Source organism: Pelodiscus sinensis, chromosome 1 (assembly GCF_052426305.1).
Source record: "Pelodiscus sinensis isolate ZL-2025 chromosome 1, ASM5242630v1, whole genome shotgun sequence".
Classification (NCBI taxonomy): domain Eukaryota; kingdom Metazoa; phylum Chordata; order Testudines; family Trionychidae; genus Pelodiscus; species Pelodiscus sinensis.
Genome location: NC_143052.1, coordinates 98264766 through 98285307, shown reverse-complemented (window position 1 = coordinate 98285307; position 20542 = coordinate 98264766). Strand labels below are relative to the sequence as shown.

Genomic DNA, 20542 nt, shown 5'->3' with positions numbered 1-20542 from the left:
GATCACCCTTTTTATCCCCCATGTTTTGGGAAATTGAAAGCTTTAACCATTAATAGCTTCCCAGGTATCAAGGTCAGGCTGATTGGCTGATAGTTCCTTTTCTCCTCCTTTTCCCACTTTTCTCCACTACTTTAGCCGTTCCTATCTTCAGCATGGTATTCACTTTAATCCAGAGCTTCCCCCATCCTTCACTTTTTCTCTATAGCTACTATGAGTTCTGTGGCTTTTAGGGTGCCTTTTGAAGTTCTATTCTGCTTGACGTTTCCTGTTTCAAAGTTGAAAATGCTGTCGGTGTCGTTTTGTGGTTTTCTTAATGTATCTCACTTAAGTCCCAATGTAAACCTTTTTGGTGTTTTCAGGGATGTCATACTTACCCCAACTAGTCTACCTTCTCCTTTCATGCCTTTTCTTTAGGAAGTTTATTTTGAAGATCTGCCAAGTTTTTTCCTCCCTTACCTGACAGGTCTTGTCTGCCGAAGAATTTTGGCTGACTACACTAGCAGAAAGAAATGTTTGCTAGCCTTTTATACTTAAAGAGATAGCCATTTGCTGGTATTTTACGATTAAAGCAATATTTCTGCAGAAGTATACGCTTAGGAGTATAGTCTCAGTCTGTTCCATGGGCCCTTTGCCATGTAACTCCCATTGGCAATAACACTCAGCACATGAAGATTAATATATATTCTGTAAGGCGTAAGTAGTTCATGCACTGTGCAGGAATTTTTAGCTGTGTATGTGAAACTCTCACCAACATTAATAGGAGTCTCATTTTTCAAATCCTGCCTCACGCTTTGGGGGTTAATTTTAAGAGTTTCCAAATGGCTCAGAGTACTTTTAATTATTTGGAGATTGTTTTGCTTAGATTGAAACTATGCTTGCTACTACTTCAGGGCACTTTGTTTAGCTCCAAATCAAGTCCTGCTTTTTGTGCCCAGTGGCTTTATTTTGTTTTTGGAAAATACGGCAAACCATTGGAATAAAAAGGAATGTGAGTGAAATGAAGACTAGAGAGTAAATTTAATCTGTTTGGGATATATGCTAACAAGTTTAATAGTCATCTGCTTTATACTTCCCCATTACTACTTTTCCCCCCCTTTAAAACACACACATACTTGAAGTACTGATCCAAAGAACTCATGCTTCCCTTAAAATATGTGAGTAAAATGTTAACAGAACTACAGGCAGTCCCCGGGTTACGTACAAGATAGGGACTGTAGGTTTGTTCTTAAGTTGAATCTGTATGTAAGTCGGAACTGGCGTCAGCCGCTGCTGAAACTGATCAGTTTCAACTGCGGCTGAATCTGGACGCCAGTTCTGACTTACTTACAGATTCAACTTAAGAAACCCAGGAGTCCCCAAGTCAGCTGCTGCTGAAACTGATCAGCGGCTGATTCCAGGAAGCCTGGGACAGAGCAACTCTGCCTCCGGCTTCCTGTAGTCAGCCGCGGGTCAGTTTCAGCAGCGGCTGACTTGGGGACGCCTGGGGCAGAGCAGCTGGGGTGCTGCTGGGTTGCTCCAGTAGCGCGGCTCCTCGGCGCTACTGGAGCAACCCAGCAGCACCCCTGCTGCTCTGCCCCAGGCGTACTGATTCAGCCGCTGCTGAAACTGACCAACCCGGCAGCCCCCAGCTGCTCTACCCCAGGGGTAGGCAAGAAAAGCCTGGTCTGCTGGAGGGGGGGGGCACTAGCTGCACCCCCCCCCCCCAGCAGACCAGGGAGACGGGGGTGGCGGGACCACCCAAATCCTCCATGGCTTTGCTCTGTCTCCCTGGTCTGCTGACCTGGGAGACGCGGAGCAAAGCCGCAGAGCACGCGGGCAGCAGGACAGTCCAGGCGCGTCGCGGCTGTCCCACTGCTGGCGTGCTCTGAGGCTTTGCTCCCCATCTCCCTGGTCTGCTGGTCGGGAGACGGGGAGCAAAGCCGCGGAGCACGCCCGCAGGGGGACAGCTCAAGCGTGCCCGGGCTGTCCTGCTGCGGGCATGCTCCAAGGCTTTGCTCCCCGTCTCCCTGCAGACCAGGGAGACGGGGAGCAGCTTTTCTCGCCCCGGAGGATGGGGACGGCGGACCGCAGCGCATCTGGGCGTCCCGCTGCTCCCATCCTTCGGGGCGAGAAAAGCCCTGTTCGCAACTGCAGATCCGACATAAGTCGGATCCGCGTAACTCGGGGACTGCCTATACTCGTGTCCTTTCAAGTTAGACAGATGGGTTCAAATGCTTTGTAGGATTGGGGTCTGAGCCATTTCCTAATTTTGCAATGTGCATTGCTCCTATCCTTTGAAGATGATCAGACTGATTCTGGTTTCTGTTGACCAGTGCTTTCCCACCTGTTTAGTAACTGCATCAGACCTATGTTGAGATCTGCCCACCCTTGGATTTTTGTCATAAGTCTTGGGCTTTCAGGGAATTTCTCAGAGCTGCCTTCAAAATCTTGGGTCTCTTGATTTTGTCTCCACTCCAGGGTGGTGCAATTCAACAAGCATAAGAGTGACATTGGAAAAACAAAAAGAGAGAATGGAGAGGTGCATCCTGCTTGGACAGGAGCCAAACAGAATAGTTCCTGAGCTCCGCAGATGTGCAGATTCACTTTTAAATGATCTATTCTTTAATCTTAAAGACAAAATATTTGTAATGAAGGGAAGGGGAACCTTATATGTGGTGCTGTGATCTGCACAGAGGAAAATAGCCGGCTTTGCAACTTCCCACTGTAGCCAGGTATGCCTGCCTCTTTCTCACCTCCCCTCCTCCCCCATCAACCGAGCATGCTCTAACTTGTAATGGTGCTTGTTGCTCCATGTGTAATTAAATGGGAGGGAGGCAGGTCACTGGCATAGGTGCAATCACAAAAACCTGAAGTAGTCGGGTTGGTATACCTCGCAGTGGCAGGGAACCACACTGGGAACCACTGGGGCAAAATATGCTCTTGCAAGAATTCGCAGCTGCTGGGGCTGTTTTAGGATGGTTTCTAATTTCTACTACCTGCTAAGGGCACAAGCCTGGGATTTAAGCTATTCTTAACCACCCAAATCACTGCCTGTTCCTAGAGCTTTCCCTCCTCTGTTTTTGGAGAATCTACATGCAGCCTGTGGGTTCTTAAAGTTCACCAAAAACAAATAACCAGAGAGAAACTAAAAAAAGACAGCCCCACCCCCAAGTCCTGGTAACAGGCCCAGAACAGTGAGGACTTGCTTTGGGTCTCGATTCCCCATGAATTCCAAAGCGTGAAGCTCGACAACCCCCATTTCCTGCCGCTGGAGGGGGAATGGGGGTGGCGATATAATTAGCATATGCCATGCCATTGGCTCGTGCCGGGGATGTTTTACATGTGCACGCCTCCCCCCGCTTTCTTCGGCTGGCTGGCTGGGTTTTGCGGTATAAGGCTGCCTGCTGCTGCCAGTGCAGTGCAGGGATCCGGGAGCGGCGAGGGAGGCTGGCGGCGGCGCTGCTGCTGGCGGCTGGGAGAAGGGAACATTTCAAGACTTATTTTTCCGGCGCTCGGCCGGGCGTGGGGGCGGCGCTGATCCGGCAAGCGGCTCGGGAAGGCGCAGCAAAGTAGCGAGTGGGCCCCGTCTCGTCTTCCCATTTCCCCCCCCCCCTCCGGTTTCCTGCGGGTGCAGCATGAAGTGCAGCTATGGCAAGGCGCGGTAAGACTGTGGTGAGGACGCTGGAAGATTTGACCCTGGATTCTGGTTATGGTGGAGCTGCGGACTCCGTCCGGTCCTCCAACTTATCCCTGTGCTGCTCGGATTCCCACCCGGCTTACCCCTATGGAGGAAACTGCTGGCAGCATCTAACGGGCTCCATGCACAGTCGGCACAACAGCTTTGACACTGTCAACACGGTCCTAGTGGAAGACTCCGAGGTGCTGGACTGCTCAGGGCAGCAGTGCTCCAGGCTGCTGCCTGACCTTGAGGAGGTCCCCTGGAGTCTGGAGGAGGTGGAGGCGCTGCTCCTGCTACGGCCCAGGGAGCCCCGAGGCCCGGCGGCCACCCCGGGCAGCCCTGCCCGAGATGCCCTGGCCAAGCTCTCCACCTTGGTCAGCCGGGCGCTGGTCAGGATCGCCAAGGAGGCGCAGCGGCTGAGCCTGCGGTTTGCCAAATGCACCAAGCACGAGATCCAGAGCGCCATGGAGATCGTGCTGGACTGGACGCTGGCCGCCAGCTGCACGGCGGCTGCCCTGGGCGCCCTGTCGCTCTACAACATGAGCAGCAGCGGCGGCGACCGCTTCAGCCGGGGCAAGTCCGCCCGCTGCGGGCTCACCTTCTCGGTGGGCAAGTTCTACCGCTGGATGGTGGACAGCCGGGTGGCCGTGCGCATCCACGAGCACGCCGCCATCTACCTGACCGCCTGCCTGGAGAACCTCTTCCGAGACATCCACGGGCGGGTGCTGGCGGCGGGCCACCCGCACCCCAGCCGGGGCTCGGGCTCGGGGCCGGCCGCCGCGGCGGCGGGCGCGGAGAAGGACAAGGAGAGCGGCGGCGGCGGCGAGGCGCCCAAGTGGACGGTGGAGGCTCTGGAGCAGACGGTCAACAACGACGCGGAGCTGTGGGGCTTGCTGCAGCCCTACCAGCACCTCATCTGCGGCAAGAACGCCAGCGGTGAGTGCGCCCGCCGGGCCCCTCGGGGCTGCTCCTCCCCCTGGGCGCACCTGTGTGTGTGTGTGTTTGGGGGGGGGGGTTACAGCCCCCCCCGTGTGTCCTCTGCGGGAGGGGTGGCTCTCCTCCCCGTGCGCCCTCCTGTGAGGCCAGGGGTGAGGTGGGCTGGTCCTCCCTGTGTGCCCACCTGCGGGGATTGGAGCCCCCCATGTATTCTCCTGTGGGGGAGGGGCGATCCCCTCCCCGTGCGCCCTCCTGTGAGGCCAGGGGTGAGGTGGGCTGGTCCTCCCTGTGTGCCCACCTGCGGGGATTGGAGCCCCCCATGTATTCTCCTTTGGGGGAGGGGCGATCCCCTCCCCGTGCGCCCTCCTGTGAGGCCAGGGGTGAGGTGGGCTGGTCCTCCCTGTGTGCCCACCTGCGGGGATTGGAGCCCCCCATGTATTCTTCTGTGGGGGAGGGGCGATCCCCTTCCCGTGCGCCCTCCTGTGAGGCGGGGTTGGGGGGCCGTGGTATGCAGCCTTTCCCTGTCTGCCCACCTATGGAGGATGCAGCCCTCCATGTGTCCTCCCGTAGGGGAAGGCGCTGCTCCTCACTGTGCCCCCGCCCGTGGTCCTCCTGTGGGGGAAGGGGCTGTTTGCTCCTCTGCTGTGTGCCCACCTGTGGCGGGAACGGGAGGGGCTGCTCCCCTCCCCATGCGCCCTCCTGTCAGACCAGGCGAGGAGGGTTTGGAGGGGCCGTCGTAACACAGCTTCCCTCGTGTGCCTGCCTGTGGGGCCAGGGGCCGGTGCTGGCGGGCATGGTATGGGAGAGATGGCTCTAGTCTGTGTCCCCGGGGGATGGCAGCGCGGAGGGGGCTGCCCCCTGCCATCTAGACCCCTCGGGTGTCCCAAAGTTTGCCTGGCCTCTGCCTGCGCGGGGAGCAGGCTGCGTGGCGAGAATTGCAGGGCAACCCGTCCCTAGATGCGCGCCAGTGTGGCGCATTTTGACACTTCTTTTTTCGTGTGGGTGAAGCGTCAGCTGTCGTCAGCCAACCAACCAAAAAATCCCCTCTGCGACCCGCATCCGCTGGCGGGCGCTGGGCCCCTGGCTGCGCCCAGTCCCCCACACTTTGCACGCAGGCCCTTGGAGGATTTTTGCGCATCTGGAGTGGGATGCTCCGGCAAGTCCCAACTCCCTCCCGGGAAGGGCCGAGCACCTGTAGCGAGTGGGAGCTGCGATGCTCGTCCTCTCCTAGGAGCTGGCCCTCGGGGAGCGCAGAGAACCGACCCCCTCACCCCTAGGCGCATCTCCAGAGCGCTGCGCTTTTTTTGTGCTGCGCACTGGAGGTGAGGCTGTTGGTAATGAACCCATCCGCTGCTGCGCCTTCTGCAGGTCGAGCGGGAGGCGGGTCGGCTTTTACCCCGCGTCCATGCGGTGCCAAGCTGTTTTGACCTTGAACCGGGGATTTGTGCGGGGCACGAAAGGACTGTAAATCGGAGCGGAGACAGGGCTGTTTGCTGTGCACCAGTTCCTTGCACTCCCCCTCCCCGCCCAGCCATCTGTATGGAGTGCCATGCCGCAAGTGTCTGCGGCGGGCTTCAGCCCTACAGAGCCGGCGGCGGAGGGGTGTGTGGGTGGAAGAGGAACAGGTCCTTCTGCAGCACCAAAAATGCACGGCCGATCTCATTAGGGGGCGGGGGGGGGGGAGCTGCTGTTAGCCAGCCCCGTGTGGCTGAAGGGGGGGGGGGCAGAGCTACTGAGCGTGTGGATGTGCGCGTCTCGGCTGCAGCCTGTCGCCGGCACAATGGGGAGACGGCTGAGAGAGAGCAGAGCGTCCTGGTGGCACCTTTGGGGGCATTCTGTACAGTGCCATCCGTAATGAACTTCCGAGACTGAGCGGCGGGGGGGGGGGGGGGGGGGGGGTTAGGGGCTTCTCAAAATGGTCGGGCTTCAGCGATGCTTGAGTTACAGTCTCACACTTCAAAGCTTCAATTTTCCACAGGAAATGGTACAAGCGTAACTGAACCCTCGAAAACGAAATCAAACTTTATTTCATATGCGGTGGTTTGGCCAGGGACTGCCTACTTGGAGCTCAGCTGCAGGCTTCCTGGGCAGATTTCATTCATGTTGCTGCTTGTTTACCGAAAGCTTGACACAGATGCAACATGATGATGCATCAACTTCCTGGGGATTATTTTTTTTTAGGAGGGGGCCAACGTTTTGAAGGGTTTAGCTCTCCTTGACTATAACTGCCGGTCCCGGAATTGAAATTTCTTCTATTGTCAGCTAACCTAGATTCATAGCTGTAGTGAAAATGCAACAAAACCTATGATCTATTGTTTAGTCACACACGCCTTCTCTAAAATATATGTACACCTCAGATGTAAAATGCCCTTTTTGAAAACAGCATGAAACTGCGTTCGGCTTCTGTAATGTCTATAATTTAACTCTCTTAAGTTACTATAGCCCAGCCATTGCTTTATGCATGATTACTTGTTTTAAGATCTCCTTTCTCCCAGAGAGGGCCCAGAGAGCTGCAATACAGAGGAAAAAAAACCGGGCTAGATTCCCCAGCTGGAGTAAAATGTCATAGCTGCATCTGTGTCAGCTTTCCCTTATGGAGCTCTGACCACATCCACCAGCTGATCTGCCCCACTAGCTTTATTTAATCTTAAATCAGACAGTCTTTGCTGTTAATGGGTTGCATGTGTCTCATGATCCTTATGCATTATTTTCTCACAGTCAGTCAGTATGTGCATGTATGTGATCTCTTTAATGGTGATACTGTTGTGCTCCCCCCCCCCCAGTCACAGTATTATGCCTGTATGTTTCAGATGGCACCATTTTTCAGATCTGATGTTGCAGTGCTGTTCCTACAGACCTGTATTGAGTCTTTCATTTTGTAACTTCAGCCTCCTTGTAGCACCTCTGGATTTAAATTAACTTCATTTTGATCCTCATCCATCTCCTTTTCAGAGACTTCGATTGAGTTTTTCATCTCCCTTTTGTTTGTTTCTTTATCTAGTATTACCTCAGTTTTGCTTGGCTCAGGATTGAGCCACAAATATCTGCCATCAGTGGGAATCTTGCCTGATTAAAGATGCTGGGATTGGACCTTAACTGGTTCATCTTGCTTTGGTCTTCCTCTAGGCTTCATCCCCCACTCTTCAGTCTTCGTCATGTAAATGATGGAGTTCTTTATAGTCTTATCACTCTCAATTTGGTATACATCTTATACTTAGTGTAGATTTTTGAATGTGCAAGGAATGCAGAATCAGGCCACATAGCAGTACAGGATATCTTTTATTTTCGTGATAACATAAAAACTCAAACCTGGAAGAAATCTCAGAAGCCCAAACCCAGATCCCTGTGCTGAGGTAGCGCCAACCCTGGCAGGTGTTTGTTCAATTTGTTCTTAAAACCCTCCAGTAATGAGGATTCCACAACCTCCCTTGGAGGCCTGTTCCACAACTTAACAACTTTTGGAGTTACCAACTTTTCCCTAATATCTAACTTATATCTCCCTTGCTTCAGATTAGGCCTATTACTGTACTTGTTTTATCTTCAGTGGACAGGGAGAAACTGGTCACTGTCCTCTTTACAACAGCTCTTAACATATTTAAAGACTGTTCTCAGGGCCACTTATTCTTCCTTTCTTAAAAAAAAAAGGCATGATTAGTCATAACCTTTCCTGATCAGGTTTTCTAAACCTTTTATAATTTTTTGTTGCTCTCCTCTGGACTGGCTCCAACTTAGCCCCGTCTTTCCTGAAGTGTGGTGCCCAGAATTGGACACATACTACAGCTAAGGGCTCAAGTGCTGAATAGAGTCGGGATAATTACCTCCTATAGATTACATACAACACTTCCTGTTAATACATCTCAGAATATTAGCTTTTTCCACAACTGTATCACATTGTTGACTCATTCAATTTGTGATCCAGGATAATCTTCAGATCCTTTTCAGCTGTACTACCACCTAGATAGTTTTCCCATTTTGTAAAAATGAATTTAATTTTTCCAAAGTACTTATCTCCATTACATGTCATTCTACTGATTTCAGATGAATTTTCAATGCCATTTTAAATTCTAATCCTCTCCTCCAAGTGCCTACAACCCCTCCTGTTCTGATCCACTTTAAAGTAATTTAAAGACTACATTTCCCTAGTTTGCTTATGAAAATGTCCCATGGAACTTTGACAAATACCTAAAATAAAAATGTCATCTCTATTGTTTCCCCCTATCCAGTAGGCCAGTAAACCCTGTCAAAGAAGGATATTAAGTTTGGTTGGCATGATTTGTTCTTGACAGATCTGTGCTGGTTATTCCATGTCATCCTGTTATCATTCAGGTGCTAAAAAAGTAATTGTTTAATAATTTGTTCTAGTATCCTCCCAGCTTTTGAAGTCAGGCTGATTTCATCTAATTCCCTAGTCCTTTCTGTCTCTTACCCTCCCCCCTTCCTTTAAAGTTAGATACTGTGTTTGCTGTTCTCTAATCCTCTGAGTCTTCACCCATCCTCCATGACTTCCCAAAGATAATTGCTAATAGTTTTGAGATGGTCTCAGCTAATTCTTTAAATTCCCAGGATGAATTTCTGCTGACTCGAATATCTCTAACTTACCTAAATATTCTTAACCTCTTTTGGCTTGCATTTCCTTCTCCTTTCTTGTTATAGTAATTAACACTTATGGTGAAGACTAGGGATGTTAAAATGCATGTAATTAAGTACCTGTGCAACTGCTGAAAAATTCTCTGTGCACTGCACACCTGCTCCTGCCTGTCCCCCACCCATATCCCTGCACTTCTGCCTCTGACAAAGAGGCTGCAGTGCAGGATGGCAGATGGCTCCCTGGGAGCCGGTGTGCATAGGAAGCTGGGTCCTCACGTGTACTGGGAGCCTGCATGTACACAGTTACACATTCACATCCATAGTGAAGACTGAAACAAAATAGGTATTAATCCAGTTATTAGCCCTCGTTCCTTATTAAGTAGAGGACCTACACTTTCCTTCATCTTTCTTTTGTTCCTAACTTTGTTTAAAGAACTACTTCCTTTTTGCTTTCTAGGTCGCTTGCTAGGTGTAACTCTTTTTGCATCATAGTCTTTCTGATTTTGTCCCTATATGCTTATGATGTTCTCTCGTACTCCTGATATATTTAAGTGCTCATGATCTGCTCTGAGCACTTTCACCATTATTAAGAGATAGTTACATGCTAAAATGATTACATTCTTCTCCCCCCCACCTCTGAAATGTTTGTTTAGTTTTACTAATATAGCCCCATCACCATGATATCTAAGATACGACAATCATTTATGAATTTATCCTCACAACACTTCTAGAAGAGAGGGAAATATGGTCTCTCTCTCAGGGTACGTCTACACTACAGCGCTAGTTCGAACTAACTTAGTTCGAATTAGTTAATTCGAACTAAGCTAGTTCGAACTAACGCATCTAGAACTAAAAACTAGTTCGAACTAGCGTTTTGCTAATTCGAACTAGCAAGTCCACATTGAGTGGACTCTGAACAGGGCTTAAGGATGGCCGGAAGCAGTGCTGGCAGGGCATCAGAGGAGGACTTAGAGCGTGGAGATGCTGTCTCAGGCTAGCCGAGGGCTGCGCTTAAAGGGTCCCGACCCCCACCCCGGACACACAGTTCTCAGGGGTGCCCCGCTTACAAACCAGTCCTGGCTTGGAGTGCCCGAAGTACCCACACTGGGCACATCACACCACTCGGCCATCAGACCGGCTGCACTTGCCGCATGCTGCCATCTGGGGAGAGGGGACAATCGGGGGGCTGCAGGAGAGCTTCCACCCCCAGAACCCGCAGAGCCAGCCCAGTCCTCCCCATTGGGGGCTCGTGCCCCATTCCTCCCTCACCTCCTTCCACTTACCCTTCCCTAGCCCCCCTTCTTATTGATGTACAAAATAAAGGACACATGTGTTCAAAAATAGAAACTCTGTTTATTTAACAAAACTCGGGGAAACTGGGAAAAGGAGGTGGGAGAGGGGAAGAGAGAGGCTGGGAGAGGGGAGGGGGAAAACTGGGAGGAGGGAGCTGAAAGGGGGAAGCAAGGGAAAGGAGGGGGGGGGAAACTGAAGGATCAGGGGTGGGGGTCTCGCCGGGCCGACCGCCTCCCAGTACAGCGAGGGAGGGGGCCTCGGCGTCCCCGGGGCGATGGGGTGGAGGGTGCGGAGGTTGAGGTGGGGGGTGTGGACATTGAGGAAGAGGTTGTGGGGGTTGAGGAGGGAGAGGTGGGAGGGGGAGCAGGAGTGGGAGGAGGGACAGCAGTTGGGGGGACAGCTGGTGCAGGATCAGCACGGGGCACCATGCTCTGCAGCAGGAGCTGCAGGTTGGTGCTCAGCCCTCGGACCTCAGACAGCAGCTCGTGGCGGACCTGCAGGTCTTCCTGCATCCATGACCGCAGTGTGCGGTGCACGGCTTGCAGGGCCCCAAGGTGCAGGTCCCAGTATTCCTGCTCCGTGCTGGCAGTCCGGAGCAGGCCGCGGGTGCGGGAGCATGTCCCAGGCGGGGTGGTGCGCCCTGCACGAGCAGCTGGTGCAGCTGTAGAGAAAGAAGAGAAGGGGTCAGTTCTCCCTGGGGACGCAGAGGATGATGCCCAGCCCCCTCCCCAACTCCGCAACGTGAGGGTGACCATGTCCTGCACCGTCACAGCCGCTGTGCTTGTACAGAGGCCATGGTCAGGATGTCTGGCTCTCCCCGGGACTGGAAGCTGCCCCAAGACCGCACCCATGTCCCTGTGCCATGTATAGTGTGGCCGGGGCGGTGGGGGGAAAGGGGAGATGTCCCCTGCCTCCGTGTAGAGGGGACATGTGAAGGGAAATCATCCTGCTGGGTCCTGCCCCGGGGTCGGGAGCATGTCACGTCTCTTTGCACAAGCATGTGCCTATTGGGCAATGGCCCCTGGGTGTCACGCAGCTGGAGCCACCTGCCCAAGGGTGGCATGGCACGTGCTCGCACGTGTACAGGTGTCTGCGTGATCCGTGGAAGGCATGGCCCACGCGCGCGGTCCCTGGTCTCCCTGCCACCTCCCCCCCCGAACTACTTAATTCAAACTACTTACCCGGTACGGTCTCCCTGGACGACCCTGCCGACTCCGGTGCTGGGACATCCTGCGGTGGCCCCTCCGGTGTGCCCGGGTCAGGGCCCTCCAGTCCCGGCTCGCTGTCCCCCAGGCTGGCACGGACCGCCCTGCCCCCCAAGAGTCGGTTGAGGGCAGAGAAGTAGGGGCAGGTGGCAGCCCCTGCTGTGGCGCCACCCCTGGTGGCCCTGGCGTACGCCTGGCGCAGCTTTTTAATTTTAATGCGCACCTGCTCCTGGGTGCGCCTGTGTCCCCTGGTGGCCATGGCGGCTGCTATGCGGCCATAGACGGCCGCATTCCTCCTCCTAGTGCGGAGATCATGGACGTTGGGGGCCTGCCCCCAAACCTCAATGAGGTCCATGACCTCCGCACTAGTCCAGGAGGCCGCGCGCCGTCTACGGCCCCTGGCTGGCCCCTGGGTGCTGGGGGACTGGGCAGGGGACATGTCACTCCCACTGGCTGCCTGGCTCATGGTGGGGCCACTGGTTCGGGGCAGAGACTCCTGGCAGGGCTGGCTGACTCCAGTGCCGTCTGGCCAGAGTCTACCCCTTTAAGGGCCCGGGGCTGGGGGAGAGGAGAAGAGTTTTCCTGGTTGTGCCCAGAGAGGCCACCAGGGGGAACCTGGGAAGGGCTAGCCTCCCACTAGTTCGAACTAAAGGGCTACACAGCCCTTAGTTCGAACTAGCTAGTTCGAACTAGGCGTTAGTCCTCGTAAAATGAGGTTTACCTAGTTCGAACTAAGCGCTCCCCTAGTTCGATTCAAATTCGAACTAGCGGAGCGCTAGTGTAGCACCTATTAAAGTTAGTTCGAACTAACGTCCGTTAGTTCGAACTAACTTTGTAGTGTAGACATACCCTCACAGATGAGGAACTGAGGCATAGTGAGATTCACAGTGAGTTATCCAGTGTTGTGCAACAAGTCCATGGTTGGAGCCAAGAAAACTTCTGAAGCCACATCCCTTGGACGCTGTTCAGTAGCATAACCAGAAAACCATCCTTCCTTTATACTTGCTGCTTAAGTTACAATCATAACATCAGCTGGGTATCTAACAGTGCTCTTCCCACTCTTCCCATCTACTCTCTCCAAATGCCCAGGAAATATACCCTACTTTATTGTGTGTTTAGATGGTTCAGAAATAGGGGACCCAATTATACTGTCAGTGGCAGGTGAAGAACAGTTATACATGTATTGATCTGGGTGGGAGTTACAAATGCATAGAATGATCCACCAAACCCTGATGGAAGCTAGAGTCAAGGATCCCTTATGGAGAGTACCTTGCCAACAGACCCAAGCCATGTGAATTGGGGGACTCCAAACTTAGTTTCTTTGCTGATTGCAACTGCAGCAGTATCACTCAGGGAGAAGTCTCTCTGGGAGGCAGCTCTCAAATCAAATCATTTAGGCTATGTCTACACTGGCGGGTTCTTGCGCAAGAAGTCTTGCGCAAGAAAACGTCCACACTGCCATGTGAGAGCTGTGCTTTTGCGCAAGAGCGCACAAGGCAGTGTGGACGCTCTCTTGCACAAGAAAGCTCTGGTGGCCATTTTAGCCATAGGGCTTTCTTGTGCAAGAAATCCCTGCCGAGCATCCACACTGCCTGCTTGCGCAAGAGCTCCTGCGCAAGAGGGCTTACACCTGATAAAAAGAGCGTAACTCTTGTGCAAGGAGCCCTCTCTTACCACGCCGTACTGTAAACTTCCTTGTGCAAGAGTGGGCGGGCAGTGTGGACGCTCTGCAGATTCTTGCGCAAGAATGGCCATACTTGCGTAAGAAGCTGCGAGTGTAGACATAGCCTTAGGGTTTTACACATTAAAGTCAACACATTACTTCCCCTGGAAACTAAACAGGCAACCAGTGAAGAGAACAGAACACCAATGTTTCTTCTTGCAAGAAGCTTGTTTGGATATAAAAGTCTGCATCTGAATATGAAATGGTTGCAAGATATGAAACTGTTTTGAAATGTAAGGGAGATGGAAAGTGGTAGAAAAATGGCCTCAGGATTGGCGACACACAAATGACTCTTTCATGGCATTCACCAATCTGTTGTGCCCAGTGTTTATTCACCACATCTGAGGATACAGCTCAGTATATTTATCCATAGTTAGATCATCACCCACTTCTAGATGTCCTAACAAGATTTGAGTTACAAAATAATTATATACCAATGGTGGTCATGCCCCTTGAGTCAGGGTGGTGGCTAGTATAGTTCTTGCCAATTTTACTTGCTTCCGACAGTAGTTTCCTCCAGCCTACTAACCTCGTCTGCATTGAGCTCAGCCAACTACCTTCACCCAAGCCCTGATCTTATACACTGGATCATTCCTCACAGTGCACTGCTAGGTAGAGATAATGGAGAGGAAGACTACACTATAACCTTCTCACTAAGCACCTAAGAACCACATTCCTCATCTCTTCCCAGCTTCAGCATTTTTCCAGTTTCTTCCACTTACACCATCACCAGTATCGGGTCATATTCTCACGCCCAGTCTCAGCACCACACTGAATTCACAACTTCACCCCCAATTCTTTTCTCCATATAGCACTTCACAGCACACATCTATGCATGTGGAAGGTTTCAAAAGAATAACAGGAAAACTATCACATGCAGAATTTTTTCCCTCTGTCTCCTTCCCCCTCCCCCACATTCTATTTCTAGGCAAAAGAGATTAATTTAGCCTTTCATATGAAATGACCTGTAAATGTAACTCCCATACACTCAATAAATATTTCAAGATACTTTTAAAATGCAGCCAATTATATTGTTTATACTTTTGACAGAATCTAAGCATAGTTGATTACATGTTCTATTACTTTACCTGAAGGGTTTAATTGAACCATCTGAAAACATGTACTTTCAACTGAAGCATCACATCTGAAAACTGTTTCTATGCTGGTCTTTCATGGATTCTTTGGAAGAAATATTCTTTAGCCATGGGACACGCTTGATTTTTGTTTGTTAGTTACATTTCTTTAAACTTTTCATGACATTTCCCCCACCCAAAAAGAATGGAGATCTCTGTGTTGTAGGCTCAGAAAAACATAACTTGGTGTGTGTCACTTGTACATTCTAGAAAGTAAAACTGTTTTTCTGTGAAATTAGAAGTAGGAGGTTATTGATCATATGCAATGAATCCATGAGAGGCTTGGTTTATTTTCACATGGGTAGAGTGAGATCAGGTATATGTTATTACAGTAGCTTGGAAACAAGGAGCCATTATGTATGTTCATCAGTTTAGTAGAATGGATATAGAACAAAAACTCACAGGCTGCGTCTACACTGGCATGATTTTGTGCAAATACTTTTAATGGAAAAGTTTTTCCATTAAAAGTATTTGCACAAGAGAGCGTCTACACTGGCATGTGTCTTTGCGCAAAATATTTGCTTTTGCGCAAAAGCATCCATGCCAGTGTAGACGCTCTCTTGCGCAAGAAAGCTCCGATGGTCATTTTAGCCATCGGGCTTTCTTGCGCAAGACATTAACGTTGCTGTCTACACTGGCCCTCTTGCGCAAGAATACTTGCGCAAGAGGGCTTATCCCTGAGTGGGAGTGTCAGAGTATTTGCGCAAGAACCACTGATTTTGTACATTACAAAGTCAGTGTTCTTGCGCAAATACTCGTAGCCAGTGTAGACAGGCGGCAAGACTTTGCGCAAAAGCAGCCGCTTTTTGCACAAAATCTTGCCAGTGTAGACACAACCACATTGTGGTAGCTTGCTGAGGTGCTGGAGACTTGTTTTTGTTTTCTTTTAATAAAAATTTCACTTTGAATTGACCTGCTGTTTAATTGTGTTTTGAAATGTTCATGTACTTGAACTAAAATCCTTGAATTCTTAAGTGAGTCTAGATTTCCTTACTACAGTGGCTTCTGGGTTATGAACAAGGTGTGCAACATGGTCCACATTTCGTTTGTTGTTAGCGTAATTAGAGATGCTACTTACTTCTAGCAATACTGATTTAAAGACCATCAGGGCATATACCCTCAGACATGCACACTGGCTTCCATTAATCTGTGAGTCAGTTAGATGTGCATGTCCAAGGCCAGAATTTAGCTTTAACAAATCATAGACATGGTTATTTTCATCACTTTCACTAAGATGGTGTCAATCAGCCTGCTGTTCCCTTTCTTTTGAGTTTATTTTGATTCATATATTCATGCCATTCTAAGCAGCAGCTTTCCTTTGCTCTAGCTGCTCCTGGACACATTTTGAAAAGTTGTTATAATAGACTAGCCTGGTAATACCCTCTTCAACTGATAACAAGCATACATTATAACCTAGCAGTTGCAAACATGTTTAAGATCTGCACCATCTCCTACCAGAGCTCTTGCAGCACTTGGCAGCTGGGGAAACGCAATGAGCCTTTGCAGTATGATTTGGAGGTTGTTGGCTGTTGTTGTTTTTTTTAAACAGAGACAATTTCAGATGGGAATTAGGATCAGAACATGTTTCAAGGCTGAGGGACCCACAGAGAGCAGCTATCTCCTTTCACTATGGCAGAGTGGTGAAGGGAATCTTTCAGATCCCTGGCCTATTTAGGGTTAAGTAGATACACTGTGTTAATCTCATTCAGTCAAGACTGCCTGTTTTGTAAAATATCCTGGGTCATTTTGGTAAAGGGATGTAAATCTGTAATTAAATCCATTGGGCCAAATTCTGTCATCCTTAATTGACTTCAGTAGAAGTTTTATTCAATTAAGGACTATGTAGTTTGACCTTGACTTCCTTGGCAATAATCCAGATATAACTGAATTTGGAATGTGGACCTTTATGTACTTACAGTTGAGTCAATGATGTATATTTTCAGTAATTCTGACTTTTTTTAAAAAGATTGCAAAATGTGAAAGCAGAAGAGAGAAATGTTTTGAGTGGCTGGCAGATGAAAGCAAAGTTCTGGTGAAGGGTTGGTGGTGCAAGTTTTGTTTGAAGTGGGAGTATTAGTGAGGAGCTAGTGAGGGTAACTGAGCCAGGAAGGAAGGGGAATATCCTGAGGCTGGCAAATTCAGGGCCTGATCCTATCGCCTTTACTCTTGTAAGCAATGCATTAGTTTTACTGGCATTATTTGCATAATAGTAGCCGGAATGGACCCTAAGTGAGCAGAGAAAAGGGAATTAGAGGAAATTAAAAAAGGGAGTTACAGGACTCTTTCAAAGGAACAGAGAATCTGAATAAATTGTCCATGAACAGAGGGAAAGAGAGGCAGATAGCCCTGGGAGAATATCTGAGTACAGTATTTAAAGAGACTATGCTTTTAAACCCCATTACTGTAAAACCTTGCTTACCCAAATGTAACCAGGAAGGTAGGGTTGGGTGGGGTCCCAGCAAGGCTACAGGTAATAAACTGGAATGCTCACAAAGGATCCTTCAATTATTAATTTAATTGATCCTTTCCTGGATATTAGGGAGTGCTGGATAATCAGGGCCTTTAGATGTATAGAGCCTTTAGATGTATTGTATTTGGCTGTGTCAGAGTGTATTTAGAGCAGACTGTGAAACCGAGGGCTGTGCTCTTAACTACTCAGTGGCTTGCAAATAGGAACTGAGCACAAGAATGAAGGAGAGAGATCTGTAGGGAAGGAGCAGGGACTAAATGCTGCTGTTTCTCCTGAACCTGGAAACAGAAGAGCTAGTAAGAGTGAGGGTAGACTGAGCCCCTGACTGAGCGGGGGTATCATCAAGCCTCTGAGAGGCTGTGCAAAGCTTACAAATTCTTCAGCTGGAAGATAATGAATTGTTCACCAATAGAAGGAAGGAGGAACGTTAGAAGTGAGATGCCGTTCAGATCGGTAGCTGCAATGAGCAGTGCAGAGAAAGGGAAGGCACAGCATTGCATACAATACAGTTTCCAACATATCACAGAAATGACTAACTTTACTGAAGCATAGATTGTACATCCATATATATGAGTTATTTTTCACCAACTCTCCAAAGAATGAACAAAAATAGCAAGATCTAGTTGTTCTCAGAAAAGCTATTATTTCAGTTGATGTCTACAAATTAACTGTTACAAGCATCAATATTTCTTAAAATTTTTTAGGGCCATTGTGTTTTTTTTCACTTGTCTAAAGTAGAATATCATTAAAGCAATGCAAACAGTATGTCCCAAATGTACTGTATATCAACCTTTCCTGTAGTCCTCACTTGGGAAAAATTCCCATTGACTTCAATGGAAATACTGTCTGGCTGTGTCTAGACTGGCAAGTTTTTCTGCAAAATCAGATGATTTTGCGGAAAAACTTGCCAGCTGTCTACACTGGCCACTTGAATTTCCGGAAAAGCACTGACGATCTCATGTAAAATCATCAGTGCTTTTCCGGAAATACTATGCTGCTCCCGTTCGGGCAAAAGTCTTTTTCTGAAAGACTTTTGTGCAAAAGGGCCAGTGTAGACAGCATAGTACTGTTTTATGCAAAAAAGCCCCGATCGCGAAAATGGCAATCGGGGCTTTTCTGCGGAAAACCGCGTCTAGATTGGCCATGGATGGTTTTCCGCAAAAAGTGCTTTTGCAGAAAAGCATCCTGCCAATCTAGACGCGATTTTTCCGAAAATGCTTTTAATGGAAAACTTTTCCATTAAAAGCATTTTCGGAAAATCATGCCAGTGTAGACGTAGCCTCTGTGTAAGGACAGCAGGATTTAGCTGCAGGATTGGATCATAAAATAAAGAGTCAAATTTTAGCCCCAAATTTAGATTTTTGGAAAAATAAGTTTTTATAAAACCCGAGATCAATAACAATGTGTGTTTTGAATTCCAACAAAAAGGGTTCTTTTCAATGATGTTGTGATCCCAACATTGAGCTAAAAATTGCAAAGTGAAACTGACTAGAAATGGAATACAAACAATACTGAAACTGCCTCACCTATTTTTACGGGCCAATATAGGAGTCATTAATGGTAGTCAAGCAGCATGCATTTTGGGAAGTGGTCTAGATTTTTAAAAATAACTAAAACTTCACTTTTATCTGGCACATTTTAGTAAGAACAAAGGATTTTTAAAAATCAGATTCTTAACCTATAAATTGCAAAAAGAAAACAAAAAACATAGTTAGTGACCTGCTATAATTTTATGTTGTCAATCTATAATCCAGAATTCCATTTTATGGCTATATTCTCAAAATGTTGCCCTTTCAATTTGGTTAGGGTTGATTAGTGAAAATAATCCTGCAAGCTGATATAGAAGCAGACTCTAATAATGTGCAAAATAATTGTATTGCTTGTCATACCTAATCTAGATAATATTAATAGACTCATAGGTATGTAGGACTGAAAGGGACTCAATATATCATCTAGTCCAGTCTTCTGTACTGAGCAGGACTACACATTATCTAGAAGAGGAGTGGCCAAACTTACAGACCCTCCAAGCTGCATTAGGACAGTTTTCAGAAGTTCAAGAGCTGGGAGACATCTCCTGGGATTTGGGGCTTCGTTCCTGTGGGAGGCATCTGCTTGGACTCGGGGCTTCAGCCCCACTTTTGCTGAAGTCCTGAGCCTCAGCAAGTGTGCACCACAGGGCTGAAACCCTGATACTCACCCTCCCTTCTAAGTGGCAACTCCAACCCCCCTCTGAGCTACAAGAGAAGGGTCCTGAGCTCTTCCCACTGCATCTGATAGGTGGAGATTTGTGTGAGGGGAATAAGGGGGGCTTTGCAAACTTCATTTTAACAATAAAAGAGCATAAGCCACAGTTTAGCCATCCATGATCTAGACCATCTCTGACAGGTTTGTCTACCCTGTCCTTTAAAACCTCCAGTGCTTCACTACCATTAGTTAGGAAACTTTTCCTACTATCCAACTTAAATGTCCCCTGCTTCAGTTTAAGGCCATTATTTCTTGTCCTGTCCTTAGAGGATAATTAAACAATGAATCACTCTTGTTTATAACAAACTTTTTATACTTGAAGACTGTTATGTCCTCCCTTAGTCTTCTCTTCCCCCCAAACTCAAAACAAAATCTAAATTTGGCAATGTTTTTTAAAGGGTAATATTTTCTAAACGTTGAATCTAAACTTTGAATCATTTTTATGGCTTTCCTCTGGACTTTCTCAAGTTTGTCTTCATCTGTCCCAAAGTATAATGCCCAGAATTGGATACAGTACTCTAGTTGAGGCTTTATCAGTGCTGAGCAAAGTAGAAGAATTAACTTTTGCATCTCGCTTACAACACCCCTGCTAGTACATCCCAGATGTTTGTTCTTTTTGCAATAGTATTACTTTGCTGAATCATAGTTAGTTTGTGATCCACTATAACCCCCAGGTCCTTTTCTGCATTACTGTTTCCTAGGCAGCCATTTCCCATTTTGAATTTGTGCAAAGTGTAGTACTTTGCATTTGTTCTCATGGAATTTATTCCCATTTATTTCAGGTCGTGTGTCCAGTCTGTCAGGATCATTTCTGAATTCTAATCCTGTCCTCCAAAGTGCTTTAAACTGGTCTCAGCTTGGTATTATCTGCAGACTTTATAAGCATGTTTTCTGTGTCATTATCCAAATCCATTTATGAACATATTGAACAGAACTAGACCCAGAACAGAACCCTGCAGGATCCCACTCCATGTGCTCTTCCAGCTGGACTGGGAACCCTGAAAACTTCTCTTTGGGTATGGTTTTTCAACTGGTTATGCACCCACCTTATAGTAGATTTGTCTGGAATATATTATTTCCCTAATTTTCCTATGAGAGAGTCACCAAAGACAGTATCAAAAGCTTTACTAAAGTTGAGATATGCCACATCTACTTTTTCCTCACTCCCCTACTTGTTTCATAAAAGGATATTAGGTTAGTTTAACTCAACTTGTTTTTGACAAATCTATGTTGACTGCTAATTTCCATCATAGACAGTGATTTGTGAATTGTAGTTAAGGTAACCAGAAAACC

General features: G+C 48.4%; 1 protein-coding gene across 2 annotated transcripts in view; it reads left to right on the top strand.

The window, feature by feature from the left end:
• Window positions 1–3347: 3347 nt before the first annotated feature.
• The window catches only part of ABTB3 (ankyrin repeat and BTB domain containing 3), a 288887-nt gene continuing 271692 nt past the window's right edge, over window positions 3348–20542 (top strand). For both annotated transcript variants that reach the window (XM_075938314.2, XM_075938306.2), the window contains exon 1: window positions 3348–4594. In XM_075938314.2, the coding sequence (XP_075794429.1) occupies window positions 3628–4594 (967 nt within the window). In that variant the 5' untranslated portion in view covers window positions 3348–3627. The remainder of the gene's footprint in view (window positions 4595–20542) is intronic.